The sequence below is a fragment of the Oryzias latipes genome, chromosome 12 (genome assembly GCF_053564925.1).
Source record: "Oryzias latipes strain Hd-rR chromosome 12, Olatipes_Hd-rR_3.1".
Classification (NCBI taxonomy): Eukaryota; Metazoa; Chordata; class Actinopteri; order Beloniformes; family Adrianichthyidae; genus Oryzias; species Oryzias latipes.
In genome coordinates, this window is record NC_136248.1 from 30,470,092 (window position 1) to 30,485,922 (window position 15,831).

Consider the following 15,831-nt stretch of genomic DNA (forward strand, 5'->3'; position numbering starts at 1 on the left):
TGACGTAGAAGATACTCCTTTACACTTGTAGATCACTAGATCCATGTATGTCTTCATTTTCTTCGTCTGAGGATTTCTCCAATATTGCGTGTCACAAGTTTTTAGATTTTGTCTAAAAACAGCACAATCAAAATTAAAAGACAACCGGGAACATTTTAAAAAAAAGATGATCGGAGTGGGACTTCAGCAAAACTTATATTTTACAACAGAATATATTACTTTCTGCATGCACTGATACCACATTTACTTTGCAGTACTAAAATATGTGTAAAAGTTATTCGAATTTCCATGTTTTCATAGGTTTTTACCAAAAAAAACAGGAACTATAAATGACCGATTTAAAGATTTTGTAAACTGTTATAAATAAAACATTTTCTGTCAAAATTCTTTACATTTAATATGATTTAATCCTTGAAAACGTTTTTTTTTCTGCAACTGTTCCTGAACTCTCATATATCATGCCTTTCTTGTTTAAAGGTAAATTCTCTTTTTATGTGTTCTACATTAACAAAATTGGCCAAAAGTTCTGTCTTTAATGAAATAATTAACACTGGTTGTTCATTCAAAATAAAAGCAGGCTACCTAAATGATGACCATTGAATGGACAACAGTTTCACCAGTAAAAACAATTCCAACATCCAATGTCCTGGTGATGATTTAGTTTTTATCTTTTGAGTTTGATTTGAAGTGTCCTCACAGAAGATAAAAAAAAAACCTATTTAATAAGCCTAGCTTTAATATTTACAAAATGTGTTAGTACTCAATCCAGTCTGTGAATAATGGATCAAAATTCACTCTGAACCATAAATCTTAATTCAATATAAAAGTAGTACTTTAACAGTGTTTGCTAGTGTGGAAATACAAAAGTTTTCGTCTTGTGTTTTATTATTTATTGCAATACAAAGTCAAAATGTTTCTTTTTTTTGATAATTTTGCCTTTAATGTTGAAGGCGAAACTGTCCATTTCCGGTTTGTTGCCTCGTACCAACTTTACCCCCCTTCTCGTTTCCACGGTGGTGAGACTGCAGTTTCTACTGCGCATGCCTGAAATATTTGAAGAGCCGAGCTCGCACAGAGACGGAATAAACACGAAGAAAACTTTACATTTAGGATCAATTTGGGCTTTTAATAAATTGCTCAGACAACAAAACCATCAGTCAGATTACAAAAATAATAAACATTAATTTATTTCTACGTTTGACTTAAAAATTGCAATTAATTAGTAATTTGTCATTTAAAGAGTTAGCCTGTCATTTTTTCAGGTGAATACTAGAATCATCGACTCCTTCGGTCTTCAGGACTCTCCGCCTCCAGTTTCTCCTCGTTTGAACTGAAATGAAAAAGTTCAGCGTTGAACATCCTGAGCAGCACAGAGAAGAGGATCCGAGAAGGAGAACCGACTCACCGCGTTCTTCAGCAGGTTCCCAGACTTGGTGAAGATGCTGGGTCTCTTGAAGGCGTGCTTGGGGGAATCTGTGGCGTTCTGCTGAGGAGCAGGTTTGGCCTGAGCCAGGCTGGATGTGAGCGACGAGGGAGGGGGGTAACTCTGGGCTGGGTTTGGGATGTAGGGTTGAGGCGGGATGTAGGGCTGTGAGGGGGTGTAGGTTTGTGAGGGGGTGTAAGATTGTGAGGGGGTGTAGGTTTGTGAGGGGGTGTAAGATTGGGAGGGGGTGTAAGATTGGGAGGGGGTGTAAGATTGTGAGGGGGTGTAGGTTTGTGAGGGGGTGTACACCTGAGGCTGCATATAGGCCTGTGTCACCTGGGGGTTTAAATAGGGCTGGGACTGACTGAAGGATGGCGGTAGTGGAGTGGAGTCCAGTAGAGTGGGCGGCGGCGGCGGCGGGAAGCTGTCCTCTTCCTCCTTTAGGTTGGAGGTGGGCCCAGACGCCCCGAGATCGTAGTGCCTCTTCCTCAGTTCCCCCAGGCGGACGCGCTCCTGTTCCAGCTGGTTTTCCAGCTGCAGGACCTTCACCTATGAGATCCAGAGAACTTCTTCAGGGAGTCTATGCTTAAACAATTTACCTTCCTCATATTTCCATGACATGTACATTGAATAAAAGGGGAAAATAGTAAAGTAAAACTTTAATGTATTAATAATAAGAATTTATAACAGTAGTAATAATTAAAGCCGTGAATAGCCCCTTACTCTCTCGCTCTGCACGTAACACCCTGATGCCACATGACACATTCATGAAAAAAACAAAAAAAAAATTCAAAATGGCGGCTTTTCAATTGGTTTAATCTCCATAGAAACCATTTTATTTTTTGGTCGCCTGGAGGTGACGAACAGGTCGATGTCATTTTTAGAAGAATCAGCAAAAGTAAGTTTTTGGATTTCCTTAGCAACAGAGATTTTTTGTGAGCCACGCCCACATTTCTCATATGTTCATATCGCATGATATATGGTTTTGTTCAGCTTGAGCCAGGGATTCATATATCAACCTTTCACAATATTCCAGTAAAAAATGCGCGAGCTTTCCTGTTGCTCGCGCTTTTGGGAGCTCGCTACGCTAATGCCGTTCGAAATCTACAAACGTTATTTCTAACTTGAGGAGTTAAGAGGTAATAGACTGAATCCCCAGGAGGAGTTTAGATTTCACCCGTACTCTAGCCAGTAATAAAAGGGACGGCCTCTACCCGGGGTGGGCCTCAGCTGGGCCTCACACCGGGTGTTTGGTGTTTGCCAGCTTTGGTGAGTTTTGTGAGTTTGTGGCAGCGGTGAAATTTTTATGAATAGTTGTTTTAATGTCGTTAGAGCTCAATTTTGTACGATTCAGAGGTGATCCGCCCAGTCTCTACACCTTTAGAAAAGACAAACTTTCAACAAAAACACAAAAAACCCTGAAATTTCACTTATTTTCCTTTCAAACAACAATAATTGACTTCATATTTCCAAATAAGTGTTTTTTTAAAAGGTTAAAATGTTCTAATTCCCCATAAGGAGATGCTGTGTTGTTGTTGAAGTGAATAAACCTGATGAAGATGAGATCATCCTTTCATCTGGAAGAGGGCTCACTTTCTTTTTGGGTTTTCTTACCTGAGCTTCCATCTCCTCCCTCTTCAGCTTGATCAGAGACATTCCTGAGAAGTCCATTATCCCTACAAAGCACCAAACGCCAATGTTTACAGGTGAGGGATGATCAAAAAGGTTCAAACAGGTGAACTTCAAAGTTCTGGAACGCGTCTCACCGTGATCAGAGATCTGCTTCTGGCCGTGTTTGGTGGAGGTCACGACCACGGCGGCCATGTCGTTCACGTGCCGCGACGCCTGCTGCAGCGTGTTCAGCTTCTTGTTGCTGCGGTCGGCCTTCACCTGAAACACCAGCAGCCAGTGAGAACTATCCAGGTGACGTGGTTCTGACCCAATATACATGTAATGGTGGCACTGATCAGAAAAAGGCGGTTTTGTACCTTGGAGGCTGCAACCAGCTGGGCGGTGCTCCCAGCAATCTCGTGAGAACATGCGATGAGTTCCTCGTACGTTCCCTTTTCACACACAACCCGGTCAGCCGAGTCTCTGCAAAGAGAAGATGGAAAAGTTGTGACGCGCTTCGTGGTGAAGTGTCTTCTAAACTGGCGGCTTTCGGATGCTCACAGCAGCTGAGTGGCGCCCCAGCCCACGGCTTTGGAGGCAGAGATCAGGCCCTCAGTCCAGCGAGAGTTCTTGGCGTAAAACTCAGTTGTGGATGCTGCCCCCTGCAGGACAAACGAGGAGAAACCAAACTCTTCATCATCGTCTCTGTTGTTACGCTGGTTAAGGACATTTTAAGAGCAGCTTTGGGTTCATTGTGTTTGTGTTTGTTGTGTTTGGGTTCTTTGGGTTTGGGTTTGTTGGGTTTGTGTAGTTGTGTTTGGGTGAGCTGTGTTTGGGTGAGCTGTGTTTGTGTTTGTTGTATTTGGGTTCATTGGGTGCGTTGTGTTTGGGTTTGATGTTTGGGTCAGTTGTGTTTGGGTCAGTTGTGTTTGGGTCAGTTGTGTTTGGGTCAGTTGTGTTTGGGTCAGATCTGGGATCACAGACTTACCCTGCCTCCTTCCACGATGTCTTTCTGCAGGTCGGTTGCGGCCGTCACCAGGATATGAACTGCCTGGTGAGAGAAAAAACCCACCAGACTTTTTCTTTGGCGTCCACTAAACCAGAATCCACACACATCACGACTGGTTTGACAGAATTCTTACCTTCATCAGGTCAGAACAGGATCCCAAAATGCTGTAAAACAGACGAGAATCAAACATTGGTCATGAACAGAGAGGAAAACGTCTGGATCCACCGTACCTCTGGTTGACCTCCAGCTTCAGGCCCGTCGTGTCTTTCTTCGCCTGCGTCAGAATCTCCTGGAAAAGGAAGGTGACGATTTGTAGCTTGAAGGAAATCCAATATACTAAAAGCAGCTTTAAAGAACTGTATTTCTGACCGACAGAAAGCTACATTTCTATTGAGATGATGACGCGTTTTCCCTTACGTCCATACGCAGCACGGCCTCTTCAATGGCCGTGGACGTGGCCACCATCTCTTTGTCCACCATGGTGCCCAGCTCTTCTCTCAGCACGTCTTGTCCTTTCGGCCGCAGATCCTGAACAAGAACCGTGCGACAGGGGAACTTGAGAATCCATCGCCATGGCAACCAGGGGGCTTCTCTTGTTAACCATTTCACACCGAAGCGGTCGCCCGCGACGGCAAAATAACACCTGCTCTTAGAACTGAAGTAACTCTTCGACAGGTTACGGACCTTTGGGGAATCTGACGTGTTGCGCTTCGGCACAAAGCCGCTTTTCCCACCGTCGGAATCAGTTGGAAGGACGGAAATTGTGTGAACGGTGTGAAACGGTTACAGTGTTTCATAGGATTAAGGATGGCCAAAGCCCAGCACTTATGGAGATAACATGAACAGACATGGTTGCGATCTTTATTTTGCTGTTTTTAACAGAGTGAAGGAGATATTCTAGACCAACTTTTATAAAGTCCAGCTGCTCCGAAAAGCAAAATCCTGCCAGAACACGACTGAAAAGACCTGAGAAAAAACCCAAATATAATATTTTTATAATAAAAACTTTAGTGGAATAATTGTTTACTGTCATCAATTTTATATTAAATGTAATCCTTGAAGGTTATTATAGCATTCATTGTCATTTTGGGAGGCGGGGTTGAGGTCTGACTCTGTCTGTAATGGTGGTCACACGTCTCACCTGACCCATGGCGAGGATGCGCTGCACGCTGTAGCGAATGGCAGCCGCGTTGGCTTGTGGTAACGTGGCCTGGAACTTCAGGTCCTTCAGGAACTGCAGGCACTGATGGGCGCAGTCCCGGCAGCCGTCGCTCAGACCTGCGGGACACAAACAGTGACCGGTGTGCTCTCCGCCCGCCAGCTTCAGGGCGCCGCAACTCTGACTGTCTTACTGTCGGCGTGATCCACAGGGGCGGAGTGGGAGGTCGCCGCTCCGTTTACGATGGTGTCGGCCGCCAGGTGGGAAAACTGCGTGACCGCTCTCAGCAAGCCGCTGGCGTCTGCAGAGGACGAACAGCATGAGGACAGCGAAGACAGAGACGGGGGACGCCGACGACCTCTGACCTACCGTTCCTGTTCCCCAGGTAAACCAGGTGACTCTGCTGCAGTTTGTCGATGGATCCCAGAGTGACTTCAGCTCGATTCACCAGGTAATCTGAGAGAAAACGGCGGAACGATCACTTTTCAGTCAAATTCCATTTTACTCCACAATTAAATAAATTCATCAGAAGATGATTTTTGTTTTTGTTTACGGAGGAAACGACGAAGAAACATAAACAAAAATAGTTTATGGTAGAACAACAAAATATCATTAATTTAAACTAAAATTGAAGAAAGATGCACTTCCATACGGGGTATCAGGTTATGGAATGATCTTCAACCACCAATCAAAGAGGCTAAATCAATACATATATTAATTCCAAATATATGATCATTCTGTTGCTCAGTGAACCCGTAGAGTAAAAATGTTCATTTTTCTCTGCAGGCAACAGGTCGTAGCGAAGACGTATGCATGTAAGGGTAAGTGGTACACATGATACACGTAACACACCCACATCAATGGTACGTTCCGTCTTCGTTTTGAGGTGGCCATATGAGCCTCAAGGGAACAGCAAGATGCACCTGCGCTCCCCTAAAGATGCAGCTGCTCCTCTCTACGACCCTCCACAGACCCGACAACCTAGAGGCCCGTGCGGGTCAAGACTCGGTTTCATGGGATCGTGAATGTGTGTGCGGGGCGTCTTTACCGGGAGAGCTGACGCAGCGTATGTGGATGGGGTCGTCCAGTTTGGCCACGGCGTCCAGGATGATGCCCTCGGCCTCCACCACCGCACACTGCAGCAGAGCGAACTGCTCGTTCTGCAGCTTCTGGGCCAGCTCTGTTTCCCGGTGGGCCTGTGGAGACAGACGGCGGTTAACGGAGCCGTCAGATGCGTCGCCTCGACCTCGGGGGCGCACGGTGGCGGGCACCTGCTGCTGCAGCTGAGCCTGCAGGCTTCCCAGCTCCATGCTGCTCCTCTGCCTCTCCTGCTCCAGGGAGCTGTGCTGAAAGTGGGACTGCTGCCGGAGGGAGTTCAGCTCGGCCTCCTGCTCCCGAACCGACCGCAGCAGCGCCTCCTTCTCCGCCTGCAGCCCAGCAAGACTGCTGCTGAGCTGAGTGCCGCTCTGAGGAAAACAGGCCCGTTGGTTAGACGCTCCATCGTCCCACCGAACAAACCCCACAAAACGAGGGGAAATCTCCCACCATTTCTCTGCTTTGCAGCGCGCTGTTCGCTCGGGTCAGTTCTGCTCTTGTGGAGTCCAGCTCTCTTCTCAGCCGGTCGATCTCCTGCTTCTGCTCAGCGTTGATGGCGAGCTAAGAGGAAAATCCCATTCCAGTCAGATAAATACTTGACCGGATGTGGTGGAGGTGAGGCCCTCCTGTCGGCGGGTACCTGCTGCTGCAGCTGAGCTCTCAGCGCCTCCAGCTCCCGGCTCATCCGGTCCTTCTCCAGGTCCAGGAAGCTCTGCTGCTGCTGCGCCTGCTGCCTCAGCGAGGAAAGTTCTGCGTCCCTCTCAGCGGCAGATCGCAGCAGCGTGTCCCGCTCGGCCTGCAGTGCCGCCAAGGTGCCGCTCACACGAGATCCCTCCTGAAGAGGTTCAAGGAACATCACAAAAAGGTGAAATGAGTTTTGGAGGATCATGTCTTCATTTGGGATCCTTTAGCTATCCCCGCAGCCTGTCGTTTTGGACTGTTGACCCGCCTCTGCTCCCTGTAACCTCATCACTCCACTAGAGTTCCTCTCATTTACACCCAGATGCTCTGTCTTACAGCTGAACTTCATTCCTTCTTTCTCTAAATCAAACCTCCACCTCTCTAGATGGTCTTCCACCTGCTCCCTGCTCTCACTAAAAACCACAGTGTCATCTGCAAAAGTCATGATCCACAGAGATTCCTGATCACCACAGCAATCAGCTGATCCTCGATGCCGTCCCACCTCCACCTTCAACTCGTCTGTAACCCTCTCAGTCCTTGATTATCAGCAAGGCTAATTATCTGCGCCGATATTTATTATTTGGACGTATATCGGCATCTGCCTCTCCGGCATCGTCCCGCCCAAACCAGCCGCAGGTAGAGCCAATCAGAAGACAAAACTGTTTGGAGGGTTAGGGTTAGATAAATAGAGCTGAGGGCTCCTCCTCACCGTTTCTTTGCTCTCCAGAGAACTGCGAAGGAGCGCCACCTCCGCCCTCTGGTCCTGCAGCTCCTTACTGAGGCGCTCCACCTCCTGCTGCTGCTGCTGCACCTGATGGAGTAGAAGCACCATCGTTGAGCGCTCAGCCGCGTCACGGACGAGGCTGGCGTTGGAATGAAGAGCTTCACCTTGTTCTGTCTGTCCCATCGGAGGTTTTCCAGCTCCTTCTCCAGATTCATCTTGGTGCGGAGCAGATCGTCCTGCTCCTGCTTTGAACTGGACAGCATCCTCACCGCCTCAGCGTTCTTCACAGAGATGTCAGGAAGCAGAGACGGTCTTTCACTGGAGTTTAGAGACTGAAGGTGAGCAAAAAACCAAACAGACCTTCTTCATTAAGTCAGCGTGGCTGGTGACGAGCTCTGCGTGTCTGTCCTTCAGCTGGGAGAAGCGAAGCTCTGCAGCTTGAGCTCTGCCTGCAGACAAACAGAAGCAGGAAAAACATCTCACTTTGAGACGTTCAGACGTCCGTCTCTGCTTCAGAAACCAAAACTTACCGTCTGCCTCCTTGTAGCCGATCTGCGCTCCCACCCCGACGACATTAGCCGCTCGGAGAGCCTCCACCTCCATCCTCAGGTGTTCGTTTTCGATCAGCGCCACCTGGTTGTGGGTACGCTGCACATCCAGCTCGGCTTCCAGGTGGCTCAACTGAGTCGTTAGTTCGATTACGGACTTCTGAGCCTGAGGAAGAGGAGGAAAAAGAAGGAAGATTAGCCTGATTGGCTGATATATCTGGTGGATGAGTGGGAAAGCATTCCCTTATGTTGACTAGGAAGATCTTTTCTGTCTAACACAGCCATTAATACTTTACAGAAAAAGTTTTATTGTTTTGTTGTAGGAACTTCTAATGACCTGGTTTATGACGTTCTAATACGAAACTTTTGTTTTTTATAAATCTATAGTTTAAATAACACATAAATCTGACAGCATTCATGAAAAAATCCCCTTGAATAAGTCTATATTTACAGCTCAGACATCAAACCATCTCACCTCATTCTTGATGATCTGGATCTCTGGTTTCAGTGGCTCCATCTCCCTCCTCCACCCATCAGTCTCCGTTTCTATGGGTTCAGGTGGAACTTCAGGAGCTCCCATCTGGCTGAGCAAATAGTACTGTTCCCACAAAGACCAAACTGTTAGCATGGCTGCGGAGTAAATCCTTTCATTTCGGGCATATTCAGGCGTACCTGAGGCATTTGGGGCGTCTCCCTGAACTCAGGATGAGTCTCCACCTCCTCCTCCTGGTAGTCCTCACCCGGCATCACAACCACTGGCTTTTTATACTCCGCCAAAGCTGCAGCTCGCAGGAAGTTTGGAGGTTCCTGCGACGCGAGAGAAAGTAAAAGACAAAATGTAATCGAAAGAAACTCCCTGGACAAATGCGCATGGAAGTTCATGATCCCTACATCTGGAAGATCAGGAATCTGGATCACACTTTTGAAGAACTCCATCTCCCTGGCTCTTTTGTAAAACTGCGTGAGGCTGCAGAGCAAACACAGCTGTAAACCAAACAGGAGGAAAAAGAGACGACTTTTGGCCCAATAGTGAAGACCTACCTCATGAAGAGGTCTCGAAACCTCTCTCTGTGTCCGAGAAGAACATCTGAAGATACACCTGGACCAGAAATGAGGAGGAGGTTTAAAGCTGGACCTGCCACGGAGGGATCAAACAAAGCAAGGGTTTCCACTCACGACTGTGAAGCTTGAACATCAACCGGACGGAGAAGTGATAAAGGAAGCTGCTGTCCAGGATGAGGGGGATGAGGGGAGTCAGTCTGCACTGTCCGGCCGGGGTGGTGGATTTGGCTCCGTTGGCGTCCAGCTGACGCAGGACTGCAAACGTAGAGACGAAAACGGCACCCGTTTGAGGACAAGTCATTTCAAGACGTGGACATGTTTGTCCTCAATCAAAACATCTATTCATGTTCCATAAACTGTCCTTTAACGAACATTTATTTAGGGACATATTAATGAACGTAGCAAACAAATGTAATTAAAGCAGCATGGTATAGGCCGTGAAGGCTACCCACCCCCCTGCCTCCATGGTCCAGGATGCATGTGGCAATTTATCCCCAAAAAAAAAAATAATTTTTTTTTTTTTCAAAAATGGCAGCTATTCTATGGGTTCATCTCCATAGCAACCACTTAATGTTTTGGTCACCTGAGGCTGACGGACAGGTCTAAGTCATTTTAAGGAAAATTGGCTAAAGTAAAATTTTGGATTTCCTTGGCTACGCCGATCATCTTCTGATCTGTAATCAAATTTTTTTTTTTCTTTGCCAAAATCTAAAAACCGGTGTTGTTTTCTAGGACATAACTTCTGCAGAGCGGCAGGAGTTCATCAGAAATTTACCTCTGAGTTGTAAGCGTGCATTCATTAATATGCACTTTTAATGACAAATGCACTTTTATCTGGCAACAAATTAGTTTTATTTTCCTGTTATTAGCCACAGATTAATGCACTTTTTATGTATATTTGTTTTCAAGGTGATATGTTTTGAAGTTTGTTTTAGTGATGCACAGACAAGAAAGCACTTTTTGAATTTCATTTTACTTGTAAGAATGACAACCATCCTGTTCTTTTATACTCTCCCCGTCTAGCTTACAGCCCCTCATACCCCAACCTAACATTAGCGACGAAAATCGGGATATCGGGATATGTATCGTATCGCCAGACTCTTGCCAACACACACCCCTAATATTTGCAGTTATATATACAGGACACACACTGAATTCATTTAATATGTTTGTCAAATAGGGATTAAAAAATGTATAGACAAACTTATGTACCTCCCTTTTTTATTTATTTTTATTTTTACTTTTATCATAATTAGGTTCCTAATAACTATTTTATTATTGATACTTTTTAAAAACCCACTCCAATGAAAAATGTGTTTCCAACATGTAGCATTTTTCACATGATGAAGAATATATATATAAAGATTTAAACTGCATTTATGAGGATTTCTTTTATCAAATCGTTGTGAATCAGAAGCAGAGAAAACGCCTGTAGCAGCGACGTAGGTGCTACAGGCTGCAACATCCATGCAGCTCTTTGTTTTCCTCATCTGAGCTGGTATCTGGATCCAAACTGTACAGTTTATTTACATATTTCTAGAAAGCAGTAAAGCAAAAGTTCCAATGAAAATATTGGGGGAAACCCAGCGTAAGAGCCCAACTCTGATTGGCTGCTGGTTTCATTGCCTCAGAATCATAAATTTAGCTTTAAACCAGGGGTCGGGAACCTTTTTGGCCGAGAGAGACATAAACGCCACATATTTTTAAATGTAATTTCGTGAGAGCCACACAATATGTTTAATATGTTGTCCAAATACAAGTGAACGCGTGCGTTTTATGTGCATTTCAACACTTTTAAAGTACAATAAGTCTGTGGATTCAGTTTTAATAACATTCTATTGTAGCTGACTGAGTTGGATTGGGTTACGTTCTAAGTTCCGGAGTTCATTGAACGCATCAAGCAGAGATGCTGGTTGGCCCTCAGTTCTGTCACTCAGCCTGTCGCTGGGGAGTTTGGACCAATGGGGTTCAGCTATGGGCCGAATAAGGAAATAGGAGGGCTGGTGCGAGGGAATAAAAAGAAGGGGGGGGGGGTGTCTTTTGGTGGGAGAGTTGCTGAATAAGTTGTACGGCGTTGGTTACGGCCTGCAGTAACCAGAATAAAGAACCTTAAAAGAGGCTAATTTCCACACGCCTCAGTGTGGGAAACGGACGCTGCATTATGCTGTTGCTATTAAATGATCCATTAATGTGACTCCTGGTGCTGCGTGGTAGTTTTGCTGATGGTCTAGTCTGGTTGATACGTGGTGAGTTTCAGGTTCATGCAGCCGTTGAGACTTCCATCCGTTAAACGTGATCATAGGTCTGAATGTTCTTTAGATGTGAGACAGACTGCTCACATGCAGACGTCAGTACAGCCATGCTCACACGCTGCAGTGTGTGGTATGTGACGGGCAGCGTGTTCTCATCAGAGCGCCGTTTCACCTTGCTGCCTGTGCCCACTACCCCTCCCCCCTTTTCATTCTCAAAGGTGGGAGCGTCCATCTGCCGGGACGGCAATTCACAGGTTTCAGGCTGCTACAAACTGGCATCGCATCGCGCCCGAGAAGGACTGGTCTAATTAAACTTTTTTTTTTTTTTAACAATTAAAGATTTGTCTGCGAGCCAGATGTGGCCATCAAAAGAGCCAGACATGGCCGCGGGCCATGGGTTCCCGACCCCTGCTTTAAACGGTTTACATTTCTACGGGGTGACGGTAAAATCCCTTTGGCCTCAAGGCCATGTTGCCTGCCGGTTGTGCTAACTGTTGCCAAGCGGGTTAGAAGCTAACACAGCTCTGCTGCCCGGTGAACCCGAGTGTGCACGGACACGAGCAGGTTTCAGATCTGACCTGTCTCAGCCATCTTTAGTCCAGCATCCAGGGAATCCAGAAGCTCCTGGGTCATATCTAACCTGCAATACCAACAAACAAACACACATGTCATCCTTTTTTCCTCTTAGAAGCACTCGGTTCAGATTTGATTAAGGAGACTCACACTTTAGTCATGTCAGTCCCTGCTTCCTTTTCCAAAGTGTCGTCTGTAGCCTCCATATTACCTGGAATCACCTTGTGCTGGACACAAAGAAATGTATTAAATTGATCAAAATTTACCCAATTTAATGCAACTTTACATTCATTTTATTCAGTGCTTACAACAAAACTCCTCACTGAAGTGTTAGACTTTAAACTCATCCAAACCATCACATAAAGTACATCAAAAACAATTTAATCCATAACAATGCTGTAAATGTTTTAAATATACTTTGTTTTACAGCTGCCTCTAACAAACAAAAGCTCAAAAATACAAAGGAATGGCTAAAGATAAGGACATTAGGTAAAACACAGCACCAGAACATCCAATAGAACGGATGTTTTCACCTTTGCGTGAAATTCCATTTTCAGGTGAAGGTATTTGGCGTACAGGGCAACGATGTGGCCGTATCGATCATGCAGGTTTCCCTGAAAAAAAAAACCAATAACAACCTGAATTATATCCACACGATCGTTCTGTGTAAAAATGTCTAAATTAGATCATAAAAAAAGACAAAAAAAACATATTTAAATAAGAGTTTATGTCTATTTGTGAACAGAAAATTAAAATTACGTGGACTGTAAAAGTTTTCACATTTTTCTTCATATTTATCATTTCTCAAGGTTGACACATAATGACTGCATCCCACCCATAAGGCTGTCATGGCAACCATTGAAAACTCATGCCGTTGTTATCCTAATGTTCTTTATAAAACCTTAAACCATGGTCCGGGTGAATCCTCAATTCTGATTGGTGTTTTTCGACCAATTTTCATTCGTGCAATATGCGAAAAATGTCCGTCGTGGCTGTGTGACACGGCCTCAACACATCGTTCGGCATATAAACCACCTTCCTCTGCTGGCTAGTCCCCATACACCGGAGTTAGAGGCAGGTTCTGTTACCATGACAACGCTTTTTTTCCCCCTGTAGGACAATGCCCTTCCAGGTGTCCATTTGCATTCGATTGTTGGTTCTGCCAAGCCTCAAATATTATCCCCCAACATATTCATCAGTATGGTTTCTCAGACTATTCTAATAAAAATGTGACTTTCAGCTCACTTTTGTTCAATGCAGCTGAGGCAAACACACAAACCAATGAAGATTTGGACCGTTCAGATCTGTTTTCCAACGGGACCAGACTTACCCATAAGACCCCCATGTCTCTGACTGTGCGGCTGTGTCTGTGGGAATCTACCACACTCTGTGGATCAACCAGAAACAATGACGGTTACATCTCATCATCACCAGCAGATCCAGGACAACCAACGAGGAGGTGCAGATCCTGAACTGACATTTCGGTGCCCGTCCCTGAGGACTTTGTGCAGCAGGTAGCAGAACTTCCAGCTGACCATCGAGTTGCTCGACACAGGCAGGTTCACAGCGTAGGACCAGAAGGTGGTGGCTCCGGTTTCTTTGTAGGTTCCCAAAATAATGCCTTTGAAACTGTTAAGGACACTCAACACTTATGACAAATACCAACCGAGGCTAAGAGAGACCTCCCTAGTGATTATTGTATGTTCTGACAACGTTAACGTCTGATTTTTGTAGTTTTACTTTGATATTTATAATCAGTATCAATGACAAAGAGCTCAGTTTACCCAACAAACCTAACTACAAGCTATAAACCTGTGGTGCAAATGAGGTGCTTTTTTATCTGCCTACAACAAAAAGCTAAATCTAGAATAGATTAAAAAGTCTGTTTTTGTCTGAAATACTGTCTCTCTATATAACTAATAAAGACAAAAATGTCACAATAAATGAAAAAAGAATGACAATAATTGGCAAGTGGCACTTGATATGACAGAAATATTATATTAGTAACATATGGAGCCACTTTAAGGTACGATTTTACTTAATAATAATAAAATGCTATAATCTCGGGGGTAAAAAAAATCCTTTTATGTGGCTTAAATAACAGCCTAGTATAAATGTATGCTGTACATTTACCTTTGACTGTAACATCAATAATATTGGATAATCTTTAAACCATGACACTATCAAGATTTTTGGATTTTTTTAAACATTTTTCCAAGTCAATTAAGTCCAAATCTGTTTAAAACCATATTGGCTGTGTCTGAATTCCCTCACTAACCCTAACCCCTTAAAGACTATACAGCATTACAATTCAGGGCCTTTCATTTTAATGCTATTCAGACACACAATTAAAAAAAAATATATATTTATAAAGCTGTCAAACATTGCGTCACCCATTTTTAAATATGAAATATGAATAAATCCGTTGTGTTCTAAACATGAAAACTTACTCATTTCTTTTTTTAAATACATTTTTTCAAATGACAAAAATTTCAAACGCAACACATTGTTGTCTATATTCACCAATCCAGTGAGCATAGATGCTCACTGGATTATTGCAGAGAATTCTGGGAAATTTCCACTGAATTTTTTTTTTATTGTAGATTTGTGGACACCCCAAAAAAAAAAAAGGTGAACGCCTGATATAGTGCACCAAGTAGTGTGTAGGGAAGGACACAAGTTTTGTTTAGGTTTAGCCAAAAACTGTACGTTATCGTTTTGTTTTGTGACAAAAAGCCTCAAAGGATACTGCGTACATACTTCTCCTTAGGTGGTGTTTCAGTTGTGGCCACGATTTTACTGAGGCTTTGGAGCTGAAAAATAAATGAAACAATTAAAAAACAAACAAAAAAAACATGTTTTCCAAAAGAACTCAAAGCAAATCATGTAATCAGTAACTATAGAGACAGATGCTCCAAGTTCAGTCTTTCTGAATTTAGCGCTGAGTAATGTTAAAATGAGGAATTTGTCTAACTTTTTTGCTGAAGAAAGTTCCTTTATACTCATCTAATCTAATTAAATACTTTAGTACAGCAAACTGGCTTAAATATCCAATGCGATAAAAAAATATATTACATAATCAGCCTGAAAATGTGAGAACCTGAAACATTTCATGTTTTTTTTTAAATCAAGCCGTAAGACTTTAGGTTTTAGGCTAAGACGAAGTAAAAAGAAAAAAAAACAGTTAAAACTGCGTTGTAAGAAAGGAAAACCAAAGTTGTTGAGAAAGGAAAGACTAAAGAAATTCTTACCTGTTGTTTACCAAACTGTTCTTTTTCTGCAGCCAAAGCTTTTTCAGTCTTATTTTCATTTTTTTCTTTGGTTTTTGCTTTGCTCATATTGTTAACCTGAAGTCAGATTAAAAAATCCAAAAAATAAAGAACAAAGATCCTAATCTTGAAGCTCAAATCGTTCAGAGCGTCACTCCTTCAACAGCACAAATAAATCCAGATCCAGATAAATAAAGCTTCTTTGGGGCCGAAAAGAGGCCAATGTTGACAATTTACTGTTAAAGTTATCACTGCCTGGGTTAAAAAAATTCACAGGCCTCAAATTCCCTCAAAATACACCAAAGAGGAACGAGACAACATCCAGGTTAGAAGATGAGAGAAGCTCTGAGAACAGCAGATACTTCCTCAGAGTCAGCAGGTAAATCTGGAGGCAGTGAAACTGGAAAGACGACACGCCACTCCTC

At 44.0% G+C, this 15,831-nt stretch overlaps 1 protein-coding gene and 1 long non-coding RNA gene across 2 annotated transcripts; one reads left to right on the forward strand and one right to left on the reverse strand.

Moving 5' to 3' along the window:
- Positions 1–1,105: 1,105 nt before the first annotated feature.
- hip1ra (huntingtin interacting protein 1 related a) lies at positions 1,106–15,757 on the reverse strand. Its single transcript, XM_011481429.3, has 33 exons — positions 15,389–15,757; positions 14,887–14,950; positions 13,616–13,758; positions 13,468–13,524; positions 12,671–12,751; positions 12,288–12,364; positions 12,143–12,204; positions 9,427–9,567; positions 9,292–9,349; positions 9,142–9,217; positions 8,923–9,057; positions 8,726–8,848; positions 8,233–8,416; positions 8,063–8,151; positions 7,867–7,983; positions 7,688–7,789; positions 6,938–7,132; positions 6,748–6,858; positions 6,474–6,668; positions 6,251–6,398; positions 5,572–5,658; positions 5,396–5,503; positions 5,185–5,321; positions 4,461–4,571; positions 4,274–4,332; positions 4,177–4,207; positions 4,023–4,085; positions 3,596–3,696; positions 3,412–3,517; positions 3,190–3,313; positions 3,038–3,099; positions 1,406–1,972; positions 1,106–1,330 (listed from the first exon to the last, which is right to left on the reverse strand). The coding sequence occupies exons 1-33, from the start codon at positions 15,473–15,475 to the stop codon at positions 1,295–1,297; spliced, it is 3,837 nt and encodes a 1,278-aa protein (XP_011479731.1). The 5' UTR covers positions 15,476–15,757; the 3' UTR covers positions 1,106–1,294.
- Positions 5,514–8,254, forward strand: LOC144996508 (uncharacterized). Its single transcript, XR_013659442.1, has 4 exons — positions 5,514–5,653; positions 5,989–6,023; positions 7,706–8,040; positions 8,117–8,254. It is a non-coding gene; the product is annotated as an uncharacterized LOC144996508 (long non-coding RNA).
- Positions 15,758–15,831: the final 74 nt, after the last annotated feature.